Below are 25,453 nucleotides of genomic sequence, written 5' to 3' on the forward strand. Positions count from 1 at the left end.
CTGACTATATATTCTGATTTTTTTTTCCCCATCTATAGGTCTCTAATGATGTTCACACTCTTGTCCTTCTCTGCATATTTATTTTAAATATTCCTTTCTTTTCTCATCCCTTTCTGTGACTCCTAGTTTGAGGGTCCAAACCTTTCTCTCCATGAACTAACCAATCTGTCCCACTTTTACTTTATTATCTCCACAAAAAAATTTCCTGTGCTCCTTCTATTCACACACCTCTCCCCTCTTCTGTCGCCTGCCCTCTTCTGATTATGTCTGTATCCACGAGAAATCCTCCTCACCGCAGACGCTCCTTGGGTCCTGTGTCACCTAAGAAGATCTATAGGAACCTGTCTGTCAGACTGAGAGGTGGAGAGTCACCCGTCACTGCCGAAACAGACGCACTCCAACACCAGAGCAAGTCAGCAGATACAGTAAGAGTACAGATTTAGAAGTCATTATTTGAGAAAAGTTGTGGTCACGCTGGCTGGATGAGAGTTGGCTGAAAAGTTCATAGACTAATCGTGATGACCTTTGGGTTGTTTTTCAACTTCGTCTCCATTTAGATGCACACACTTATTTCAAACCTGACGCAGATCTTGGATAATCCTGGTTTAGAAGCTTTCAACCTGATAGTCAAAAAAAGTAATTAACGGCAGATGGTGCTGCAGTTGCTGCAGGGTTTCTTTCCAGACTAATTTTTTTGTTTCATGTTTGGAAAGAAATGAAAGTTATATTGTGTCATTCAAGAGAGTCTGGTGGGTGATCAACCATTTGGATGCTATAGTCACAGATAGCAGCCATAGCAACCACAACTAGACTCCTTCTATCAATTTTCTTCTTCATTTGGTCTTAATATCCTCATGAAGCTGCCTCAGAAAGCTGGCAGCTCTGTTTGAAAAGGTTGTTTTTAAGGTCACCTCTTAGCACAATTAGAGAATCTACTTCAAAACCATAACTTTGCAAGCTAGTACCAATATTTTACAGTGGAAGAAGTTGGAATACAGAAAAAAAACTACCACGGAGAAATCTGGTGGTTAACTAAAGCTAATGAGAAAAAAATAGTTCAAACTACTTTGTAAAAAGAATGTTCAGGTTACTTGTGTACATGTGATATCACAGTAGAATTAAATATAATGCACTACAAGTCACATGGCAGCAAAAAGTATTACTCAAATAAAGTTTCTTACAAAAATTGCTTTAACATATACCCCATTATCCAGAGTAAAAGTCTCACCAGAGTATAAGTTGCACCTGTCAAAAAATGCCTCTTGAAGAAAAAAAAAACATAATATACTGTATATAAGTCCAACCCAGTCTCACGGGTTTATTTCACGAAATGAGTCAACTTTTCGTGACAGGTTTTTTTTTTTATCTTGCTATTACTAACCCTACCCTAACCATAACCATAACCTAACCCTACCCCTTCCCCTAACCCTAACCATAATTCCCCCCAGACCCCCCACCCCACATCACTTTTCATTTCGTCCACCCATCACGGAATGTATTCAAATAAATTTGTGTTCCCGTTACAACAATTTGGCACTTTTTGTGACAATATCACGAACCAATAGATTAATATACGAGGTCTATTAGAAAAGAAACCGACCTTTTTATTTTTTTCAAAAACTATATGGATTTGAATCACGTGTGATTGCGTCAGACAAGCTTGAACCCTCATGGGCATGCGTGAGTTTTTTCACGCCTGTCGGTTGCGTCATTCGCCTGTGGGCAGGCTTTGAGTGAGCACTGGTCCACCCCCCTCGTCGGATTTCCTTTGTCTGACTTCTTCCTGAGAGACTGGCACTTTGCTTGATCAAAACTTTTTCAGAAACTGTAAGGCACATCCAAGTGGACACCATTCAAGAAATTCAGACGGTTTTCTGTGAAAATTTTAAGGGCTGATGAGAGATTATGGAGTGTTACTGTCGCTTTAAGGACTGCCCACAGAGCCGGACGGCGCGCCGTGCCCCGACCCGCCATTGTCAGCCTGTTTCGAGCTGAAAACTTCCAAATTTAAGCCTCTGTTGACCCAGGACGTCGTGAGAGAACAGAGAAGTCTCAGAAGAGGTCGGGATCAGCAGTTTATCCGGACATTCCACTGTTAAAGGAGATTTTGTAATGAAAGACGTGCGGACGGATTCGCGCATCAGCACCCAGCCGCTCATGGCGCAGCGCCACAGCAAAACACCTCCGTATTGATAACCATTCATAAGATTCAGGCGGTTTTCGATGGCTTTCAGTCGAGTGAGTATCCGAGAAATTGTTTAACAGCTGGGCATATTCAAACTTGTCCTGTAATGCTTCCAACGGAGGTGTTTTGCTGTGGCGCCACGCGATGAGCGGCTGGGTGGCTTGTCCACCAGGGTTCAAGCTTGTCTGACGCAATCACACGTGATTCAAATCCATATAGTTTTTGAAAAAAATATAAAGGTCGGTTTCTTTTCTAACAGACCTCGTATCTTTTGTGATGCTGAATCACGACATACTGTGAGATATGGTAGGATAAGTCACACATTATTTCTGTATTATCAGCTCTTTAATTTTGTTTTTTGTTGAATTAGAAATAAGTCCTATATAGGTCCTGAGGCCTGTTAGTGCCCATGCGTATCTCCAGATTCTGTCATGTCAAACAGATGAGAGTCTACGAATCCCCCTGGATGGGACACCAGTCCAACACAGGTTACTTCCCCAGCTGACGCCGGTACCCATTTACAGCTGGGTGGAATGAGACAATGTAGATTAAGCGTCTTGTACAAGGACACAGACAGGTAGTATGAGTGGGAGTTAAACCAAGGTCTACATATTGGCAGACCAGCTCCTTGTCCACTCAGCTACCTACATTATTGCAGTGTATGTTTTATGATTGGCATTTATTCTTTTATTATTGGAGTTTATTTTGTTTAGTGCTTTCATTCCTAGGAAAGCCTTAAATAGATTCATTTATTCATTCATTCATTCATTTTCTATAGCTGCTTATTCAAATTAAGCATTGTGGCAGAATTGGAGCCTCTCCCAGTGCCCACAGGGCAATAGGCCAGATACAACCTGGACATGACACCAGTCTATCAGAGCGCCCCTGTATACAGATGTGCTCAAAGGTTTACGTGCCCTGGCAGAATTATTATTATTATTATTAATTAATTTATTTATTTTTGTTGGCCATCTTTATGAATGAATATGAATGACAACACAAAAACTTTTTTTTCCACTCATGGTTAGTGGTTGGGTGAAGCCATTTATTGTCAAACAACTGTGTTTACTCTTTTAAAATCATATTGATAACAGAAACTACCCAAATGACTCCTTTTTAAATCATATTGACAACAGAAACTACCCAAATGACCCTGGTCAAAGGTTTACATACCCCTGATCTTAATACTGTGTATTGCCCATTTAACTTCAGTGACAGCTTGGAGTCTTTTGTGGTAGTTGTGGATGAGGCTCTTTGATGGTAAAGCTGCCACTGAATATGTCTTGGACTTTATTCTACTTACACCAATTGTGAAGGAATCCAAACAGTATGACACTGTGGTAAATTTGCATGGAGTAGATAGTTCTCAAAAACTGAGTGACTATGCAAGAAGGAGAGGAGTGAGGGAAGCCACCAAGACACCCAGACAACACAGAAGAAGTTATAGGCTAATGTGTCTGTGATTGGAGTAATTGTACACAGTGCAAGCTTTGCATTTTCTATCATCACTCTTTGCTTAATAGTGGAGTAGAGCGGATTAGGATATTCTGTCACCAAAACAGATCAAATCTATGCTTGCATCTCAGATGTACCTCCTGGCAATTTGTAGCTAAACCTTCAGGTCTTCTTTTAAGAAAATTCTCCTCGATACCACTTCATCATGAAGCTGTATAACTGGTTATACAAAATGCTTGTTTATTTACAGTACAGCACTTTGTTAATAAAACTGGATTGGATTGGACTTGAGGTTCACTGCCCCTCAATAATGAACACAATATTCTTTGCATTCCAAAAAAATGAATCCATGACCTTTCTGAAAACCTATTTGGGTTTCTCGTGTGTGGTGGGAGTGGCAGCCTGTCCAAATGATGATTCACCTTCAGGCATTGTTCAAAATATGGGGGAGCGCTGTTGAAAGCCTCCCCAGAAACCTTTAGGGGGGGCTCTGAAAATTATCCATGTTTGTCTTAAAGGTCATATTTCATTTTCTGTATATTAATGTTCCTTGAATAGTATAACAATGTCAACGTTTTGTGTTTATTCACTCATTGCATTCCATTTTTTGAAAAACTGTCTCCACCAAAAGCCACCTCATTGCACAACTCTCCAATAAATTTGCGGAGCGGCATGTCCCCATCATTGAGTGGGTGCAATTTGGTGAATGATGTTGGAGGACTTAAAACTGTAAATAGACCCCAGGGGAAATGCTGGTAAAACTCCAAACAGCAAGTCTCACCTACTTGTCCACCTCAGCTACGGTCCGCTCCAAAAGTACTGGAACAGCAAGCCAATTCCTTTGTTTTTGTTGTTCACTGAAGACATTTGGATTTAAGATCAAAAGATGAATATGTGACGAGAATTCAGAATTTCAGCTTTTATTTCCTGATATTTACATCTAGATCATGTGTTAAACAACTCAGGAAATTTCAACCCACCCATTTTTCAAGTGAGCAAAACTATTGATACATGTGACTGACAGGTGTTTCTTGTTGCCCAGGTGTTGCCTTTTGGGTTGATTGTTGAAACAATAAATAGCTCTGCATGACTAGTGCTTTGAGTTTAACCTATAAAGACTGCATTTCTTGTTAAAGAGGATAAACCAATATGAAGACCAGAACGCTGTCTAGGTGAGAAAAGCAAGCTGTTTTGAAGCTGAGAAAAGAAGGAAAATTGATCAGAACCATTGGACAAACATTGGGCATAGCCAGCACAACAATTTGGAATGTCCTGAAAAAGAAAGATACTACTGGTGTACTGAGCAACAGACATTGAACAGGTCGGCCAAGGACAATGACAGCAGTTGATGACAGATATATTGTGAGAGCTGTGAAGAAAATCCAAAAAAACATCAGTAAGTGACATCACCAACAACCTCCACAGTGCAGGGGTGAAGGTATCACAATCCACTATTTGAAGAAGACTCCAAGAAATATAGAGGCCATACCACAAGATGCAAATCATTCATCAGCAGTAAGAATTGGAAGTGTTGTGGTTAGAGCCACAGAGAGTCAACTAACAACAAAAACAATTGTCAAAAGCGACAGTGAGATCAACACTTACAAACTGTTGATCTTAAGGGCCTATGAACAGAACGTGTAACAAATAGCAGGGACAGAAAGTAATAGACCGGCAGTGCGGTAGCAGACTGGTGTGACTTAAATACAACTCAGCTGATTACAAACAGGTGTGAGGACTGCGTGACAGCGGGGGAGTATGAGAGAACTTAAAGTGACACAAGGAAACAACAAGTGAAACAGCCATAATGATAACCGTTAAAATCAAACGAGAACTATGACGTTAACAGAAACTGGCACAGTGGTGAACAATGTGAACAGAACAGAAATACAACAAATTTGGGGTGGAAATAAACAACACAAAGAACAATGGAGAAACACAACAAATCGCAAGAAACGGGACCCTTGGGCAACAAGGAACTGTCGGATGCTGCGCACAGCTGTCAGGCGTAACCAAGACAACTGCACACAACTGGGGACAGGAAGACAAGTCAATGGGAGAAATGCTCCTTCACACAATCGCAGACAACACAAAGAACATGCACACACAGGGACAGGGGCACACAGAAGGGACCCACATGTTTGTACATACATTCCCACACACGCTCTTGCACGACTGACAGAATTTCAATTCAGTTTCAATTTATTTCATTTATATAGCTCCAAATCACAACAAAGCTGCCTCAAGACGCGTCACACAAGTAAGGTCTAACCTTACTAACCCAGGAGACACAGACATGACAGGTGATGTGGGCACAGCTGACACGTACACACACACACACACACACACACCAGACATGCTACACATGTACTCACACACAGACACACACCCCTACCAGTCAAATACGAACACTGTCAACAAAACAAAGGACTTTATCAGTGGAAAAAAGTAGAAGGTTTTATACTGGCCAAGTCTTTAACACCCCCCCCCCCCCCCCCCCCCCCCCCCAGTCCAGTCCAATGCATTCCCCATCAAGACCTGTTTACAGCTGGGTGGAAACAAGGGTCTAGTCCAAGTACACAGACAGAGGGCATGACCTGGAATTGAACCCACATCAACATATTTCCAGGTCTTTATCCCACCGATCTACTTGCTCCAACAAATTAACCTAACAAGAAATATTTACACAACTTTAATTTAGTTTGAACAAACGTAATTCATTTCAGTGTTACCAGTTGAAGCAGTTTAGTTTTTGTTTGTTTTTTCAGCCAACTCTCATAAGATGTACTTGTCCTCTTTTAAGATGTGTCTTTAAATTTGCACATTGGCTGTGCATCTTCATGAATTATCATTATTACAGTCTAGGATGCAGCTATAAAGCTATACTGTTACATTCACAGTCACTGCACCTCATAAAAATGTTCTGTTTGAGAAGGAATCCCCTTCCTCTTCCTGACTCTCTTAGCTCTTCACCCCTGCTTCCCTGTTCCATCTCTCCCTTGCTGTTCATTAGTACACGACGCTTTGGGAGGCAGTGGAAAATGAGGATACTTTGGCTGTACAAAGCCTGTTGTCCAGAGATGGAAGCAAGAGTGGAGGAGGAGGAATATGGGAAAGAGGAGAGAAGAAGGAGAAGAACTGGTGTCAAGACAGGGAAAAGGGGTTGAACCGGGTGAGCGAACAGGGCCTGGTCCCCTTGGATGTGGCTACCCTGACCCACAATTCCCCTCTGCTTCATGTGTTGACAAAGGCTGGAGCCAGGCATAACCCTATTTGTAAGTCTTAGGTTCTAATATGATATCAGAGTTCAAAAAAATAAAAAAGACAAGTTGACAGGACAACTTGAGAATATGTTCAGTGTAAATGGCTTAAAATGGATTTGTCAGTCTTGAAAAATTATTTTGGTGAGAGTTGGTCAATTTAAAATGTTGTTTCAAAGTTCCACTTCAAGTCAGTTCCTTCAGTAACACTTTACAATAACGGTACATTAATTGACCTTCGTTATTGTAGAAATAACTATTAACTAACAGTTAATTCAGAGTTCACAAATAATGTCTTTAGAAATCATTTATTATATTGTCATGTTAGCTAATGCAGAAAAGTGCATAAACTAACAGTGATTTAAGAGTTAGTTGTGTTTAGTAATCATTTATTGATGGTGCTTAATATCTTTATGAATCCAAGGTACCTGACATGAGTAAGGTTTAAACCTTACTCACACCCTGAGCAAGCACATTCCCAACAGTGTTGAGGAAAAACTTCCTCTGGTCTTTTTTATTGTTAAAATTCTTATAGGATGAAACCTCAAGCAGACCACACTCATTGGAGCGCCACCAGGGATTTTGGGGCCCATGAAAAGAAATCTTACTTGGCCACCCCCTATATTATTTTGTCAGTATTATAGTTGTATTAGGTGCCTCTCTGGGCCCCTAGAATCCTTCTTTTTCCCCCCCTTTCAGCACCCATGCATTGGAGTGACCATCTGCTTTGCCCATACTAACAATAACTAGAAGAACTCAGAGAGTGCAAACCTCCGCCAAGGCCGTAGGGTCACTGACATCATTTGGAATACCGTTTGGCAAAGAGACTTATCCTACGTCATTTCACGCATCTACCATCATGTTTCAGATTCAGTAGTTAACCCTTTGGGGTCCAAGGGCATTTTTTGGACAGTTCACTCGCCTGGCATAGTTTTATTATTGCTGTTAACAGCTCTCCCTGCATCCCACAATCAAGTTTTATTTCTCTTTTTTTTCAGGACAACCAGTACCTTCAAAATATATATGCTATAGTTGTGTTTTATAAGTGTAACTAGAAGCACTCAGAGAGTGCAAACCTCCGCCAAGGCCATGGGGTCACTGATGCCATAACATCTACACGCCGTGGAATCATTGAACCTAAAAAAGTCTAACAATGATGTTTGCTCAGTAGTAAAAAAAAAGTTTCATCTGCTGTGACTGGATAGCATGTATCCTTAGCGCTTGGCATCACAGTTTATTGGAACTTGCACCTTTCCCAGAAGCTACTGTCATCTGAGCACTGATATTGATATTGCATGTGCTTATAGACAAAAACAAATAAGAGACAAAATTCAATTTATTATTCAACTAAACTGCAAAATATGCATATATATATATATATATGTATGAAACACTTCTCTAAATAAATAACAGTAAATTCTGAAATAGAACTATTTTTTAAGTGTTGCATGTGCTACATAATGAAGTGCACCTTCTATATATTCAGTGAAGTGCACCGAAGCAGAATATATGCGACAGTAAGGTGCTGATGTCAGCCTTACTTTGTCAGTGTACTTTGTTCAGTGATGTGCACTGAACCAGACCTTAACCACTGCTGAGTATACTGCTGACTCATCACTTTGCTTTTGCTAAGTGAAGTAATCTGGATAGTGATATTCATTGCCACTAAAATATAATAATGCCAAATGATAGTCCTTCATCTAATAAATTCATTGTGCTCCCAAGCCCTGTATAGTTTGTCATGAGGGATTTCCTCTTTGCAGTGTGTTGTATTTGACATTGTTTACTAACAAGGCCATAGGGTCACTGACCCTAAAGAGATTCCCTCCTTGGCACAGTGATCTTTTCAACAATTCAGTGTTACAACCAAAACTATGATACATACACTTTTCTTTCCTTTATATATGACATCCTTGACCATGAAAACATACCACTAGAACTTGGAATCACTTTTATGTCTTTATTAGTTCAAATGTTATTGTATAAAAATGATTTTTCAGTAATGGCGGTTTTCTTCTGGATCTAGCTCCATAACATTTGAAGCTACATCAAGTCTGATGACACCTTACTGAATCAGTACAGATTCAGCTACAATTTGGTGTTAGTTGTGCATCTCTAGCTTCATTTGTCACCTCACACTGACACATTTTCTATTTTCCCTATATTTTTGCATATTCTGGATCACCAGATCTGGAATCCGGATCCGATCATCACCAAACTTTGTTGTTTGATAGAACATTTGACTATGTTACACCTTAATTTTTTTCAAGCCTTTCTGCCTTGTTTTTGTGGAGTTAGAAACTAGAATGTCAAAATTCCCCCTATCCTGCAATGGTGAAGAATCCTTAAAAAAATTTGTGATCCGGATCACCACTAAAATTGAATCACTTGTTCCTCTTGTCATTTCTACCCACTCCACAAAATTTCATCAAAATTCATTCAAAACTTTTTGAGTTATCCTGCTGACAAAAAGACAGACAAACAAACAAACAAACTCGACCGAAAACATAACCTCCTTGGCGGAGGTAATAAAGACCCCACACATTCCAGTCCTGGATGGATGGATGGATGGATGGATGGATGGATGGATGGATGGATGGATGGATGGATGGATGGATGGATGGATGGATGGATGGATGGATATCAAAAGCACCCCTGACTGACACTAACCCCCAACTGGCACCTACATTCCCTTCTGCTCCTCTGCTCCTGCTTGGAACGCAGTAGAGAGACCTCCTGGTCTTGGTGGTGCCTTCTCACCTTCTCGTATTATTAAATAACGTGTAAAATAATACGTTGGTTGACATGAAGACCATTAATTAATGATGGCTAAAAACAGCTGACTCTTAATATCCAATTTGTTAATGCTCATAGCTTAATTAACTGATGTTAAATCATATATCCTTAATGTTACTTTTGTGTTCCTTACACCGCTGCATCTTTCCCTGATCTCTTTCTTTGCAGTGTGTCAACCAGCAGAGTGGGCCCTGAAGTTGGATGATCTGGTAACACTTGCAAGGAGACGAGTGGAGGAGAGAAAGAAGGAGTTATTGACGAAATCAGGGGTGGGGCTTCAGTCACAGGCTGACATCCAGAGACAAATCCGTCTGTGGAGCCTCAGGCTGCAACTGTACAGCCGGATGAGGGAGAATTTTCAAAACACGGGTCAGTAGTATTTTTTGGGGCAAAAGCTTGGGAGAAAAGCTAGATCGATCCAGCAATTGGTTCTTTTTAGTCCTTATTGACTATATTCTTTTTTCCTCAGTGTTCTGTATTTTTTAAAAACATCACTATTGATGAGTCTGCCACCATCAGCAACACAGCTCAAAGTCCGAGCGAAGTTTGCACTTTGTCCTGGCTTCTTGAAAACGTTTCCTCCAGCAAAGTCATTCAAAATTTAGTACACTGCCTTGCCATCAATCTTCTTAAATTCCCCCATGCACCTCCTTTCCTTCACCACATGCCACTGGCAGCTTGTATCAAATGCATATGTATAGAGATCCAAACACACGAATACCCACACAGCTTTTCTGCAATTTTGTTCTGCCATTTCAAATTCTGACCAGGTCCATGGGCCACTGGCTCTAAGAATTACGTGATGTCATCTCCGTGCTGACTTAAATTGCTCTGTATAACGTCTCTGCTTTGTTGTGAAAGTGTCGTGACACGGACCCACAACAGGGGGCGTTAATGAACGGACAATGGATAAGCCAAAAGTAACAATTTAATGTTGTGAATCGCACAACGACGTACAGACAATAACAATATAGTGACTGTCAATCATACACCAGGTGACGTGTGGGCAGGCTCGACGATAGAAGCGCCTGGCGAGAGAAGAGCCGGATCCCACACAGCTTCCACTGCCAACGGAGCTGAAGAACACTGGAGCCGCCAAGCCCTGCTCCCCAGGTGGCCGCTGTCTTCAGCAGTCAGACCCGGTACTGCTGGCAGAGAACAGAGACAGTCCTGATAAGTGTGAGGTCGCACACTCAGTAATCCCACAGTCTGTATTCAGTAAGGAGGGAGCACCTCCACCTCCAATCACACACTCGTGCAGCTCCTGTCTAATCACTTATCTGGTTGGGGTGTGAAGTGAAGCCGTCGCTGAACACACCAAACGCCAATCCCACAGATAAGGACACCGTCACAGGAAAACGGCTGCAAAAGAGTTCAGACTATTACACAAGGTTTTGAGTCAGCAGAGAAAATTACCTGATTGGTAGTTGATTTCTCGGCGGGGAGGTGGAGTTGCAGTCCGGCCTTTAAGGTGGTGGTGATGATGTGGATGAGTGACAGCTGATGCTGATGACGAGTAACAACTGTCACTCCCGGTTGCTATGACGCCCTCTCGTGCTTGAAGCCCGCACTTCAAGCAGGGCGCCATCTGGTGGTGGTGGGCCAGCAGTACCTCCTCTTCATCGGCCCACACAACATGCTTAGCTCTTCGTGCTCTTTCAAGCCTTGCAATGTCTCTTCCATGGCTGGTTTATGATCACAGCATTATTGCAAGAAAACCATGTCTTTTGTTTCTGCATGCAGTAAAATTATGCTTATTATCATCATCGTCATCATCATCATCATCTTCATCATCACAAGTGTACCTGAAAAAGAGTGCCTGCTGTATAAAAGTGTTTTTTGCTCCGATGCATTTGACTGTTTACACCAGCTTAGGGCTCAGGTTGCAGAATGTATAAAACACTCATTTTTATTTTTATTTATTTATTTTTACCTCCTCAGTTACTTCCTCATTTTTATTGGCTCACAATTTGCCCAATGAAGTTGTGATATGTTATTGATTTCTCGAGCAAGATTTGTTTCACTTGCCCTGTTTGGATACAGGCAGGCTGTATCGTACGGTGATCAGTGAACTATGGATCAGCACACTGTTGCTGGATTGCATATTGCCTTTGGGCTGCACATGGAAGTTAAAATATGTTTCACTTTTACTTGCTACATAACAAATTTGCTTAAATACAGTACGTATGCCAAATTGTGTTGGCACATGTCCTAATAGCAGGAGAATTATAATTCCTCTTCTTTGTCTTTTGGCTGTTCCCGTTAGGGGTCGCCACAGCAGATCAATCGTTTCCATCTCACCCTGTCCTCTGTATCTTCCTCTGTCACACCAACCACCTGCATGTCCTCTCTCAGCACATCCATGAACCTCCTCTTTGGTCTCCCTCTTCTCCTCCTGCCTGGTGGCTCCATCCTCAGCATCCTTCTCCCTATATACCCTGGGTCCCTCCTCTGCACATGTCCAGACCATCTCAATCTCGTCTCTCTGACTTTGTCTCCAAACCGTCCCACCTGAGCTGTCCCTCTGATATGTTCATTCCTAATCTTGTCCATTCTTGTCACTCCCAAAGAGAATCTCAACATCTTCAGCTCTGCCACCTCCAGCTCTGCCTCCTGTCTTTTTGTTAGTGCCACTGTCTCTAAACCATACAACATAGCTGGTCTCACTACTGTTTTGTAAACTTTCCCCTTCACTCTTGCTGATATTCTTCGGTCACAAATCACTCCTGCCACCTTTCTCCACCCACTCCACCCTGCCTGCACTCTCTTCTTCACCTCTTTACTACACTCTCCATTACTTTGAACAGTTGACCCCAAATATTTAAACTCATCTACTTTCACCACTTCTACTCCTTGTAACTGCACTATTCCACTGGGCTCCCTCTCATTCACACACATGTACTCAGTCTTGCTTCTACTGACTTTCATTTTTCATTCCAGTTAACTGCAGCTCTGCACATCACCCTTGTTCTTGAAAATAGGAATCAGCACACTTCGTCTCCACTCCTCAGGCATGCTCTCACTTTCCAAGATTTTATTAAACAATCTGGTTAGAAACTCTACTGCCATCTCTCCTAGACATTTCCATGCCTCCACTGGAATGTCATCTGGACCGACTGCCTTTCCACTCTTCATCCTCTTCATAGCAGCCCTCACTTCTTCCTTGCTAATCTCTTTTACTTCCTGATTTACTCTCACCACATCATCCAGCCTTTTCTCTCGCTCATTTTCTTTATTCATCAACTCTTCAAAATATTCCCTCCACCTTCTCAGCACACACTCCTCACTTGTCAGCACATTACCATGTGCATCTTTTACCACCCTAACCTGCTGCACATCCTTTCCAGCTCTGTCCCTTTGTCGGGCCAATCGGTACAAGTCCTTTTCTCCTTCCTTATTATTCAACTTACTATTCAATGTCTTGCACAGCTCGCAATATGCCTTTTCCTTTGCTTTTGCCACTTCTCTTCTCGCCTTACGCCACATCTCCTTGTACTCCTGTCTACTTTCTTCATCTCTCCGACTATCCCAAAACTTTTTCGCCAACCTCTTTCTCCTTATGCTTTCCTGGACCTCTTCATTCCACCACCAAGTCTCCTTGTCTTCCTTCCACTGTCCAGATGTCATACCCAGTACTGTCCTAGCTGTCTCCCTCACCACATCTGCAGTACTTTTCCAGTTGTCCAAAATTGCTTCCCCTCCAACCAGTGCTTCTCTCACCTGCTTGCTAAATTTCACACAACAGTCTTCCTCCTTCAGCTTCCACCATCTGATCCTTTGTTGAGCTCTCACTCTCTTCTTCTTCTTTACCTCTAAAGTCATCCTACAAACAACCATCCTGTGCTGTCTAGTGACACTCTCCCCTGCTACCACCTTACAGTCTGTGATTTCTTTTAGCTTGCATCTCCTATAAAGAATGTAGTCCACCTGTGTGCACCTTCCTCCACTCTTATATGTTACCCTGTGCTCCTCCCTTTTCTTAAAGTAGGTATTCACCACAGCCATTTCCATCCTTTTTGCAAAATCAACTACCATCTGTCCTTCCCCATTCCTATCCTTGATACCATATCTACCCATTTCTTCCTCATCACCTCTGTTCCCTTCACCAACATGCCCATTGAAGTCTGCTCCTATCACCACTCTTTCATGCTTGGGCACACTCTCCACCACCTCATCTAACACACTCCAGAAATCTTCTTTCTCCTTCATCTCACAACCTACCTGTGGGGCATATGTACTGATGATATTCATCATCACCCCTTCAATTTCCAACTTCACACTCATCACCCTGTCAGACACTCGCTTAACCTCCAACACACTTTTAACATACTCTTCCTTTAAAATGACCCCAACACCATTTCTCTTCCTGTCCTCACCATGGTACAACAACTTGTACCCACCGCCGATGCTCCTGCTCTTACTTCCCTTCCACTTGGTCTCTTGCACACACAATATGTCTACCTTTCTCCTCTCCATCATATCAGCCAGCTCTCTCCCTTTACCAGTCATACTACCAACATTCAAAGTCCCCACTCTCATTTCCACCCTTCTAGTTTTCTTCTTCTCCCGCTGTTCGTGGCAACGTTTTCCTCCTCTTCTTCGTCGTCTTCACTCAGCAGTAGCCCAATTTCCACCGGCACCCTGTTGTGCAATAGCACCGGTGGCGGACGTTGTTAACCCGGGCCACGACCGATCCGGTATGGGAATTCGATTCTGAGTCTGCATAGTTCGGTTGGCTTGTTTTACGCCGGATGCCCTTCCTGACGCAACCCTCCTCATTTATGCGGGCTTGGGACCGGCACTCAGAATGTACTGGCTGCACACCCCATGTGGCTGAGTTTTGAGAGTTGAGGAGAATTATAATTACTTTTTAAAATAATAGTTAAACCCTATATTAGCGTCACAGTACATGTGTGAGGGTTTTGATTTATATTCATATTAACTACAGATTAAACTTTGTTGATAGGTTATACAATGCCTGAAGATATTCAAGAACATCAGAGGTGTTTCTTTGCAGTTGATGTTGACTTTTGCACATCAAATGCAGAAACTCTGATTGAAATCATTAAAAGCCCAAAATTACCATGACATTCTTGCCCATGATGAGTGTATGTGAACGTCCGACCACAACTGTATCTTGGCAGTGTCCTTCATGTCTTTGGGTCCACAGTCTTTGAGATTGAGAGGTGCCTCGGGTTTGACCTTTCTGTACAGATGTCTTTTGTGATACTGATACCTTTGCAGGCGAATGAAGCTCTTAGTCTTTAGGGTGCTGGTGCTGCCTGTCCTCTTGTATGGTTGTGATACAAAAACCAGTTTTATTTGTTATTATCTATCGTCCACCTGGTCGTTACTGTGAGTTTCTCTGTGAATTTTCAGACCTTTTGTCTGACTTAGTGCTTAGCTCAGATAAGATAATTATAGTGGGCGATTTTAACATCCACACAGATGCTGAGAATGACAGCCTCAACACTGCATTTAATCTATTATTAGACTCTATTGGCTTTGCTCAAAAAGTAAATGAGTCCACCCACCACTTTAATCATATCTTAGATCTTGTTCTGACTTATGGTATGGAAATAGAAGACTTAACAGTATTCCCTGAAAACTCCCTTCTGTCTGATCATTTCTTAATAACATTTACATTTACTCTGATGGACTACCCAGCAGTGGGGAATAAGTTTCATTACACTAGAGGTCTTTCAGAAAGCGCTGTAACTAGGTTTAAGGATATGATTCCTTCTTTATGTTCTCTAATGCCATATACCAACACAGTGCAGAGTAGCTACCTAAACTCTGTAAGGGAGATAGAGTATCTCATCAATAGTTTTACATCCTCATTGAAGACAACTTTGGATGCTGTAGCTCCTCTGAAAAAGAGAGCTTTAAATCAGAAGTGTCTGACTCCGTGGTATAACTCACAAACTCGTAGCTTAAAGCAGATAACCCGTAAGTTGGAGAGGAAATGGCGTCTCACTAATTTAGAAGATCTTCACTTAGCCTGGAAAAAGAGTCTGTTGCTCTATAAAAAAGCCCTCCGTAAAGCTAGGACATCTTTCTACTCATCACTAATTGAAGAAAATAAGAACAACCCCAGGTTTCTTTTCAGCACTGTAGCCAGGCTGACAAAGAGTCAGAGCTCTATTGAGCTGAGTATTCCATTAACTTTAACTAGTAATGACTTCATGACTTTCTTTGCTAACAAAATTTTAACTATTAGAGAAAAAATTACTCATAACCATCCCAAAGACGTATCGTTATCTTTGGCTGCTTTCAGTGATGCCGGTATTTGGTTAGACTCTTTCTCTCTGATTGTTCTGTCTGAGTTATTTTCATTAGTTACTTCATCCAAACCATCAACATGTTTATTAGACCCCATTCCTACCAGGCTGCTCAAGGAAGCCCTACCATTATTTAATGCTTCGATCTTAAATATGATCAATCTATCTTTGTTAGTTGGCTATGTACCACAGGCTTTTAAGGTGGCAGTAATTAAACCATTACTTAAAAAGCCATCACTTGACCCAGCTATCTTAGCTAATTATAGGCCAATCTCCAACCTTCCTTTTCTCTCAAAAATTCTTGAAAGGGTAGTTGTAAAACAGCTAACTGATCATCTGCAGAGGAATGGTCTATTTGAAGAGTTTCAGTCAGGTTTTAGAATTCATCATAGTACAGAAACAGCATTAGTGAAGGTTACAAATGATCTTCTTATGGCCTCGGACAGTGGTCTCATCTCTGTGCTTGTTCTGTTAGACCTCAGTGCTGCTTTTGATACTGTTGACCATAAAATTTTATTACAGAGATTAGAGCATGCCATAGGTATTAAAGGCACTGCGCTGCGGTGGTTTGAATCATATTTGTCTAATAGATTACAATTTGTTCATGTAAATGGGGAATCTTCTTCACAGACTAAAGTTAATTATGGAGTTCCACAAGGTTCTGTGCTAGGACCAATTTTATTCACTTTATACATGCTTCCCTTAGGCAGTATTATTAGATGGTATTGCTTAAATTTTCATTGTTACGCAGATGATACCCAGCTTTATCTATCCATGAAGCCAGAGGACACACACCAATTAGCTAAACTGCAGGATTGTCTTACAGACATAAAGACATGGATGACCTCTAATTTCCTGCTTTTAAACTCAGATAAAACTGAAGTTATTGTACTTGGCCCCACAAATCTTAGAAACATGGTGTCTAACCAGATCCTTACTCTGGATGGCATTACCCTGACCTCTAGTAATACTGTGAGAAATCTTGGAGTCATTTTTGATCAGGATATGTCATTCAAAGCGCATATTAAACAAATATGTAGGACTGCTTTTTTGCATTTACGCAATATCTCTAAAATCAGAAAGGTCTTGTCTCAGAGTGATGCTGAAAAACTAATTCATGCATTTATTTCCTCTAGGCTGGACTATTGTAATTCATTATTATCAGGTTGTCCTAAAAGTTCCCTAAAAAGCCTTCAGTTAATTCAAAATGCTGCAGCTAGAGTACTGACGGTGACTAGAAGGAGAGAGCATATCTCACCCATATTGGCCTCTCTTCATTGGCTTCCTGTTAATTCTAGAATAGAATTTAAAATTCTTCTTCTTACTTATAAGGTTTTGAATAATCAGGTCCCATCTTATCTTAGGGACCTCGTAGTACCATATCACCCCAATAGAGCGCTTCGCTCTCAGACTGCAGGCTTACTTGTAGTTCCTAGGGTTTGTAAGAGTAGAATGGGAGGCAGAGCCTTCAGCTTTCAGGCTCCTCTCCTGTGGAACCAGCTCCCAATTCAGATCAGGGAGACAGACACCCTCTCTACTTTTAAGATTAGGCTTAAAACTTTCCTTTTTGCTAAAGCTTATAGTTAGGGCTGGATCAGGTGACCCTGAACCATCCCTTAGTTATGCTGCTATAGATGTAGACTGCTGGGGGGTTCCCATGATGCACTGTTTCTTTCTCTTTTTGCTCTGTATGCACCACTCTGCATTTAATCATTAGTGATCGATCTCTGCTCCCCTCCACAGCATGTCTTTTTTCCTAGTTCTCTCCCTCAGCCCCAACCAGTCCCAGCAGAAGACTGCCCCTCCCTGAGCCTGGTTCTGCTGGAGGTTTCTTCCTGTTAAAAGGGAGTTTTTCCTTCCCACTGTAGCCAAGTGCTTGCTCACAGGGGGTCGTTTTGACCGTTGGGGTTTTACATAATTATTGTATGGCCTTGCCTTACAATATAAAGCGCCTTGGGGCAACTGTTTGTTGTGATTTGGCGCTATATAAAAAAATTGATTGATTGATTGATTGATACTTACACACTAAGTGACCTAAAGCAATGACTGCATATGTTTTGTACTCGGTCTCTTTGGAAGGCCCTTGGGTGCTGTTGGGATGTCTTTGTGTCAAATAAGCAGTTACATAGGAAGATCAGATGAGGAGTATCACTTGCTTTGTGATGGAACATCAGCTATAATACTATGATCCAGCACGCAAGGGCCTCAGTGGTGAGGATCCATGTGTTTGGAGACGTCAAGGGGACGCTCATGTTTCACCTGACTGTGGCATATAGATGGTTACTTCCAAAAGATGGGTATAGACCATTGTCTACCTGAGTAGTTGCCATCCAGGCAGAGCCATAGTGTGGTGGATGTGGCGAAGTATTGCACCAACGCATGGTCCCAGACCAGACCTGACCAGATATATCATGTAATTATGATTGGCTTTTTTTTAATGTCCTTAACTTTTTCACCTAGAGCTACCTGGACCTCCCAGTCATGTGTCCTTATTGGTGACCAGCACATCCTCTCTGTTTGTGATGATTAAAGAGCCAGATGGTAGCGCCCCAGGGCTAATCACCTGTTACAGAGGTAAGCAGTATATAGCAATGCTTAAATACATATAAGCATGGATGGATGGATGCTTTGGCAAGAAATGAAGGAGTTATCACCTCACATAATAAAGTTATTCTTTGACACACTGACTGTTCAGTCGGTGGACAACCTGACTGACATCATCATTGGTTTGCTCTCAAAGTAGGAGGATAAAATTTCACAAAATTTTATTGGCTCTTTGCTTGGATAGAAACCACAGTACAGCTGCAAATAGAGCCAGAGCAAGGAAATGTAAAATACTGAAATTCTATTAAATTTTGGACCGGATTACAAAAAATGTCACAGTCTTAAATCAATTCTCTTTGGGTTAGTTGTAACACTGTACTAGAGTGTATTTGGTCTCATTCAAAATATTTAACACTGCAAAATTTACTGGGATTTGGCTAATGTCCAAAAGGCATGTAATTTTAAACAGTATATTGATCTTAGTCATTGTCTAATGAAACATTCTATATATAACGTATAAAAATTGTATAAAATACAAAATAAATAAAGCTAGTCTTTTTTAAATGGGCAGCATGGTGATTTAGTGGTTAGCACTGTTGCCTCACAGCAAGAAGGTCATGGGATTGATTCCCACTAGTGGTCTTTCTGTGTGGAGTTTGCATGTTCTCCCCGTGTTTGCGTGGGTTCCCTCCAGGTGCTCTGGCTTCCTCCCACATCCAAAGACATGCAGGTTAGGTGGACTGGAAAATTGAAATTGTCCGTAGGTGTGCGTGCAGGTGTGTTTGTTTGTCTATATGTGGCATCCTGTCCAGGATATACCCCGCCTCACTCCCGTGACCCTTAATTAGAGTAAGTGGTTGAAGATGAGTGAGTGAGTCTTTTTTAAAATTGCAAAATAAGGCATGTTACTAAAAGAAATAGCCATAAGACTGAAGACAAAAAAAAAACTAATCTGGGCTGTGGTGGATCTCCTGGACAGAGTCAAGGTCAGTAAATTATTCATTAAATAAATTTTTAAAACCAACTTTAACCATTAACCATTTTTGTTTTAGGCCTTCATTGATGTATTAGGTATGATTGTATGATGGACAGAGAAGTGATGAATGAATAATAATGAGAAAATAGAGTATTAATTCTGTGGATCCACAGTTTCACTCATCATGTAGGCTGGCAGTCATCAGATCGCTGCATGCTTTTGCTCTAAAGTGTGTGCAGAAAGGTTGGCTTATATTCCTGTCTGTTTTACCCATGCAAAAATGTTATATTTATATCCAAAGGTGGATTACATATAGGTTTGAGAAACTGTGCACATGCTTTAATTCTGCAGGGATGTAGTTTGCCAGTAAAGCCGGAGAATAATCTGCCAGTGAGACTGCTTTGTGTTTACAGTGGAATGGAGCAAGTCAGCCAACTTCAAATGCATTCTTGGCTCAGCCCAAGTTACAGAGACCAGGAACCCATCCTATAGTATCAAGGGACTCACAGCAGTAAGACATACCACCTACACAGCCTCATGCAAGAGCACTTTTAGTATACGCTCTGGGGGGGGTTTCGTATACATTTCTCTTTGAGAGTAGTAGAGAAGCTTGAATCTTCAACTGGACTGGGTTGCTTGACGCGAGGACGTTTCACTTCAAATCGCAGAAGCTTCCTCAGCTAAAATTCTTGCTCTGGTAGTCTGACTTCTGTCTTGACTCTTGTAGAGAAGAATAAACAGAAGACAACAAAAGCTGGAGTTTTTTAAACCTAACCAGACCCCTCCTACCGAGAGGCAGACTGCTATAGGCTAGTGACTAAACAATAGCTCTAATTAGCACCTGTTGTGCTCTAGTTAGCACCCTCCTAATGACAGGGCAGTTGTCCCTCCTAATGATGGGACGAAAGCCTCTCCTGATGGCTCCCTTGACGACTCTCCTGATGACGTGAATGACTCATTAGCATTCTCTGTCATTCTCTTTGAGAGCCAAAACTTGCATTTTCACCTTATATATGATGAGGACATTCAAAAAAGCTTGGTTAAGATTTTTATCCATGGTACGTTTTTTCTGCAGCATGATTTGTGCCATCACAGTCCATGGCTAATGGGTTGAAATTCAAGAATTCAGGTTTGACAGAATAACTAACAAGAAGATAGTATCAGAATGAAAAAAATCACCTTTATCTATCATGTTTAGACATAGCATACACATTTGCTACATGATTTAATGTCATTAACAGCATTTTGTATCCAAAAACATTCTTTTTTTCGTTTGATATGTGGCAGAAGTCCCTGGCTGGTTGGAGGAAGATTTTGATGAGAACTATCCTTTTTCTGGTGGAAAATCTCTGCCCGCATAGTTGAGAAATCCTTGGCGTCACTTCCTGGTCTGAACACTTTCACCAAGTACTGTTCTGCATCACTAATGATGGGCGCAGAAAGGTGTTGCAGCTGCCCAAATTGCTTCAGCAGCTCCTCAGGTGTAGCTTTTAAGGCAGCCTTCTTAGTACCAATTTTGCTCGTGATGTCACATCCAGTAAGGCTGTGCACAGCCGGAAGGACTGAACAAAGGTTACTTCCAAGTTTGTCATACAGAGTATGAAGGGGCACATAGCGAGTAGTGTCTCCAACTCCTGCACGTACCCACAGCTCCAGAAGGTTTTTCCTTAAGAGATACAGGCATGTGGTACAAAAGGGCAACAATCACATCAGTGTCGCTCGTAATCACAACACATACTCTGTGTCCATTCTGAAGACAGTCAAGGATATGAATAGGGATGCGCAGGTCAGCTTCTTCAAAGTTGGACTGAAGATGTGGACTCACACTCAGTTTTCTACTGTATACCATTGGAATTTTAGTACAAAAGCTCAAAAAAAGAGGGCAGCACTAGTTGTTAGAGTCCCTTCTTGTTATGAAATCAAATAAAAGTACAATTCTTGATTTAGATGAGATCACTGTGTCCATACACTGACATAAACATAATCTATTTCTGTTGTAGGCTACTAGTGAAATATGCTTGGGTTCGATAGGCCTACACACCAGACATCCATGAAATCACTTCTTGGCCACTTAGGCCATTGTGAATCCTAAGAAGGCCTTTACAGATACATAAAGGTCAGAACAGACTGTGATGATGTTGATAAGATCATCTGTTATTACTTTGGAAACTTACCTATCAGCTCTACTTTGTAATAGCACATGCAATAGCTTAGAGAAAGGTGACAAGGTCACTTCACTTTCAAAACAAAGAGAAGAAAATGGCTTCTTCCTAAAAATAGAATGGCTTAAGGTTACAATATGTGGGTCACTTTAAGAACAATAGATGGCAGCGTGGTCTTGGATATGCTTGGCTCTAGGGAAATGGATGGGGAATTTAGGCCTTACATGCATGTATTAGACATAGACCAACTTCATGTCTTCTGGGGCCATGTGGAGGACATTTTGGCAGCCATTTTGAAATAATGCAAATGAGGCAAAATTGAAAGGGGTTAAAATGGTGTCAGTGAACTTCCAGATAACAACACCCTGTACCCTAATAGCAAAATCAAGTTTCAATATCAATTATTCCATGAATTAGAACTAATCAGTTGATTTGGTAAATACCGTTTTTTGGGGGTAGGGGAAACTTTGGGTCACATTAACCCCCTCAATGACCCTGCAGTATACTGAAAATAAAAATTGAAAGTGTTTTTATTAAAAGGACCCCATAAGGATGTTTTTCACAAAAGCTGGCTTATTTTTGTATACAAATAGTATCTAGGGAGGCTTGCAATCTTTTAGTGGCTTTCAAACTGAAAGTGATTTTTCGGCAAAATTAGGGGGAAAAATCTTTTTTTTTTTGTGAAAATATTCTCTAAATGACATCTAAAAATGGTGCAAATGTATATGCTACATCTAAACATGACAGGTAAAGGTAATTTATTTACTATGCCACTGTCGTCTTGTTAGTTATTCCGTAAGATATGAATTCTAGAAATTTGGCCAAATAGCACTGAACCATAATTGAAAATTGTGCGCTGCAGAAAAAAACGTACCGCAGACAAAAATCTTAACCAAGCTTTTTTGAATGTCCTCATCATAGGTAAGGTGAAAATGCAAGTTTTGGCTCTCAAAGAGAAATGTATACGAAAACCCCCCCAGAGCCAGGACTATTTGTGTGTGTGTGTATATATATATATATATATATATAGAGAGAGAGAGAGAGAGAGAGAGAGAGAGAGAGAGAGAGAGAGAGAGAGAGAGAGAGAGAGACTCCATTATGCTCTGATTCCTCCCTATGTGAGAAGATTTAACCAGACTAACTGACTAACTAGCTGGCTTCCTAACAAATGTTCTGTCATTTCTTTATCCTATTGTTACTCATTTGTGTATGTATGCTGATAATTTGTTAATCCCCTTCTTCAATTACAGGGTGTGCATTACTTTGTTAGAGTGAGGGCCTACAATGTGAGGGGATGGGGCCCACCTCAGTGTTCTTTTCCAGTCAGCGCTGCCCCCTCCAGTGAGTACACAGAACTGCAAGCTTTGATAAATGTGTAAATCCACCACCCAACCTCCCACCCCCCAATCCCACCACATGCCCATGTAATTAAATTACTTGTCTAACATCGACTTGGTGTGAAAGACTTTGAATCCACATCGTGACTGGTAGATCAATGAATTATTAAAATACAGAGAATTCAAAATGCCGCTGTGGCCTTGTAAGCATGCTGCTGTGAGTTTGAATTGGGCCCATAATTTTTATTTCATGCTGTCCCATCTCTGTTCCTCTATGTACCAGCATGGCTTTTTACTTGATACTGTTCAGTGAAGGGCGAGGAAATAACGACATTAAAAAAGGAAAATAAAAAGGTTTACACCTTTAACAGATGGCAAATTTTTCTGAAGGTGTTATGCTGAAACAAATGTCAAGAAATGTGTTCATTTGCATAAAATAGTAACTTGTGGCCTCTGAGTAATTTGCTGAGATCTGAACTATGGGTAAATTTTGTTGTTTTTGGCTATTACCACCATGGTAACACTTCAGGTGGACACTACAACCGCCGTCTTCCATAAATAAAAAGGAGGAGTGGTCCAACACACTAATTGTGAGTGTCATGATTGAGTATAAAAGTTGCATCCCCAAAAGGCTCAGCCGTTCACAAGCAAAGATGGGGCAAGGATCACCACTTTGTGAACAACTGCGTGAAAAAAATAGTCCAACAGTTTAAGAGCAATGTTTCTCAACATTCATTTGCAGGGAATTTATGGATTCCATCATCTACAGTCCATAATATAATCAGAAGAGTCAGAGAATTTGGAGAACTTTCTACACATAAGCGACAAGGCTGAAAACCAACATTGAATGCCCGTAACCTTCAATCCCTGAGGCGGCACTGCATTAAAAACTGACATCATTGTGTAAAGGATCTTACCGCGTGGGCCTAGGAACACTTCAAAAAACCATTGTCAGTTAACACAGTTCGTCGCTACATTTACAAGTGCAAGTTAAAACTCTACCATGCAAAGCGAAAGCCACATCAACAACATCCAGAAACGCTGCCGCCTTCTCTGGGCCCAAACTCATTTGAAGTGGACAGACACAAAGTGGAAAAGTGTGGTGTGGTCTGATGAGTCCAGATTGTTACCAGCGCAAAGTTCAAAAGCCAGCATGTGTGATGGTATGGGGGTGTGTTAGTGCCCATGGCATGGGCAACTTACACATCTGTGATGGCACCATCATTGCTGAAAGGTACATCCAGGATTTGGAGCAACACATGCTGCCATCCAAGCAATGTCTTTTTCAGGGACGTCCCTGCTTATTTCCTTGTCCCTGTTACAACAGCGTGGCTTTGCAGTAAAAGAGTGCAGGTACTAGACTGGCCTGCCTGCAGTCCAGACTTGTTGCCCATTGAAAATGTGTGGTGCATTATGAAGCGCAAAATAATGTTGAACAACTGATGTCATACATCAAGCAAGAATGGGAAAGAATTCCACCTACAAAGCTTAAACAATTAGTGTCCTCAGGTCCCAAAATGCTTATTGACTGTTGTTAGAAGGAAAGGTGATGTAACACAGTGGAAAACATACCACTGTCCCAGCTTTTTTGAAATGTGTTGCAGGCATCCATTTCAAAATGAGCAAATATTTGCACAAAAACAATGAAGTTTATCAGTTTGATCATTAAATATCTTGTCTTTGTGGTGTATTCAATTGAATATAGGTTGAAGAGGATTTTCAAATCATTGTATTCTGTTTTTATTTACATTTTACACAACGTCCCAACTTCATTGGAATTGGGGTTGTATCATCTGTCACCAGAAACCGTTTGTACCATATGTCAGGTGCAGGAGCATGCGCTGGTGCCACACTGCACCACATCCACCACACTACGGAACTCTCATGGGTCGCGGCTAGCAACCACCCAGTCAGACCATCTCCACTTCTCAAAAGTAGCCATCTATCTCTCTCGCTCACACTTTAAGACAAAACAAAAAGAAAGACAGGCTGCCCTCAGATTGGTTGATTTCATGATTATTTAATGGATGCTTACAAAACATCCATGAGAAAAGAACCAGTTAAACCCAATGTTACACTCAATTTACACGTCCACAAGATAGCGACTTGGATGTGCCCCAAATTAACATTTTCGACTGTGCACCATAGATCCTCGAGATAGGTGCCTGAAGTGTTCAATTAGAGCCTATAGAAAGTAACTGCTTGCAAATAATGTGACAATTAATTTAATTAAGACATTCGGACCTGTGGTGACTGAGATACGGTGTAAAGTGCAGGGCAGCACACAAATGGATTAGTTGGGTCAGAACGCAATCACAGCAGTGATATTATTACAGTGGTACAGTAGTCTATATTAAGTAACACAATTAAATTGAAAATCAGAGCTTCAGCTTTTATGGAAGCATATTTTCAGCAGCTCTGGATGAATCAGCAGTGAAACGCTCACCATTACGCACA

General features: G+C 41.2%; 1 protein-coding gene across 1 annotated transcript in view; it reads left to right on the forward strand.

Moving 5' to 3' along the window:
- The window catches only part of LOC117527315 (ankyrin repeat and fibronectin type-III domain-containing protein 1-like), a 71,530-nt gene that overhangs the window by 11,601 nt on the left and 34,476 nt on the right, over positions 1-25,453 (forward strand). Inside the window, exons 2-7 of the mRNA XM_034189624.1 lie at positions 39-425; positions 6,654-6,915; positions 9,865-10,065; positions 18,438-18,551; positions 19,911-20,008; positions 22,910-23,000. Of these exons, the coding sequence (XP_034045515.1) occupies positions 264-425; positions 6,654-6,915; positions 9,865-10,065; positions 18,438-18,551; positions 19,911-20,008; positions 22,910-23,000 (928 nt within the window). The 5' untranslated portion in view covers positions 39-263. The remainder of the gene's footprint in view (positions 1-38; positions 426-6,653; positions 6,916-9,864; positions 10,066-18,437; positions 18,552-19,910; positions 20,009-22,909; positions 23,001-25,453) is intronic.

Source organism: Thalassophryne amazonica, chromosome 16, assembly GCF_902500255.1.
Source record: "Thalassophryne amazonica chromosome 16, fThaAma1.1, whole genome shotgun sequence".
NCBI lineage: Eukaryota > Metazoa > Chordata > Actinopteri > Batrachoidiformes > Batrachoididae > Thalassophryne > Thalassophryne amazonica.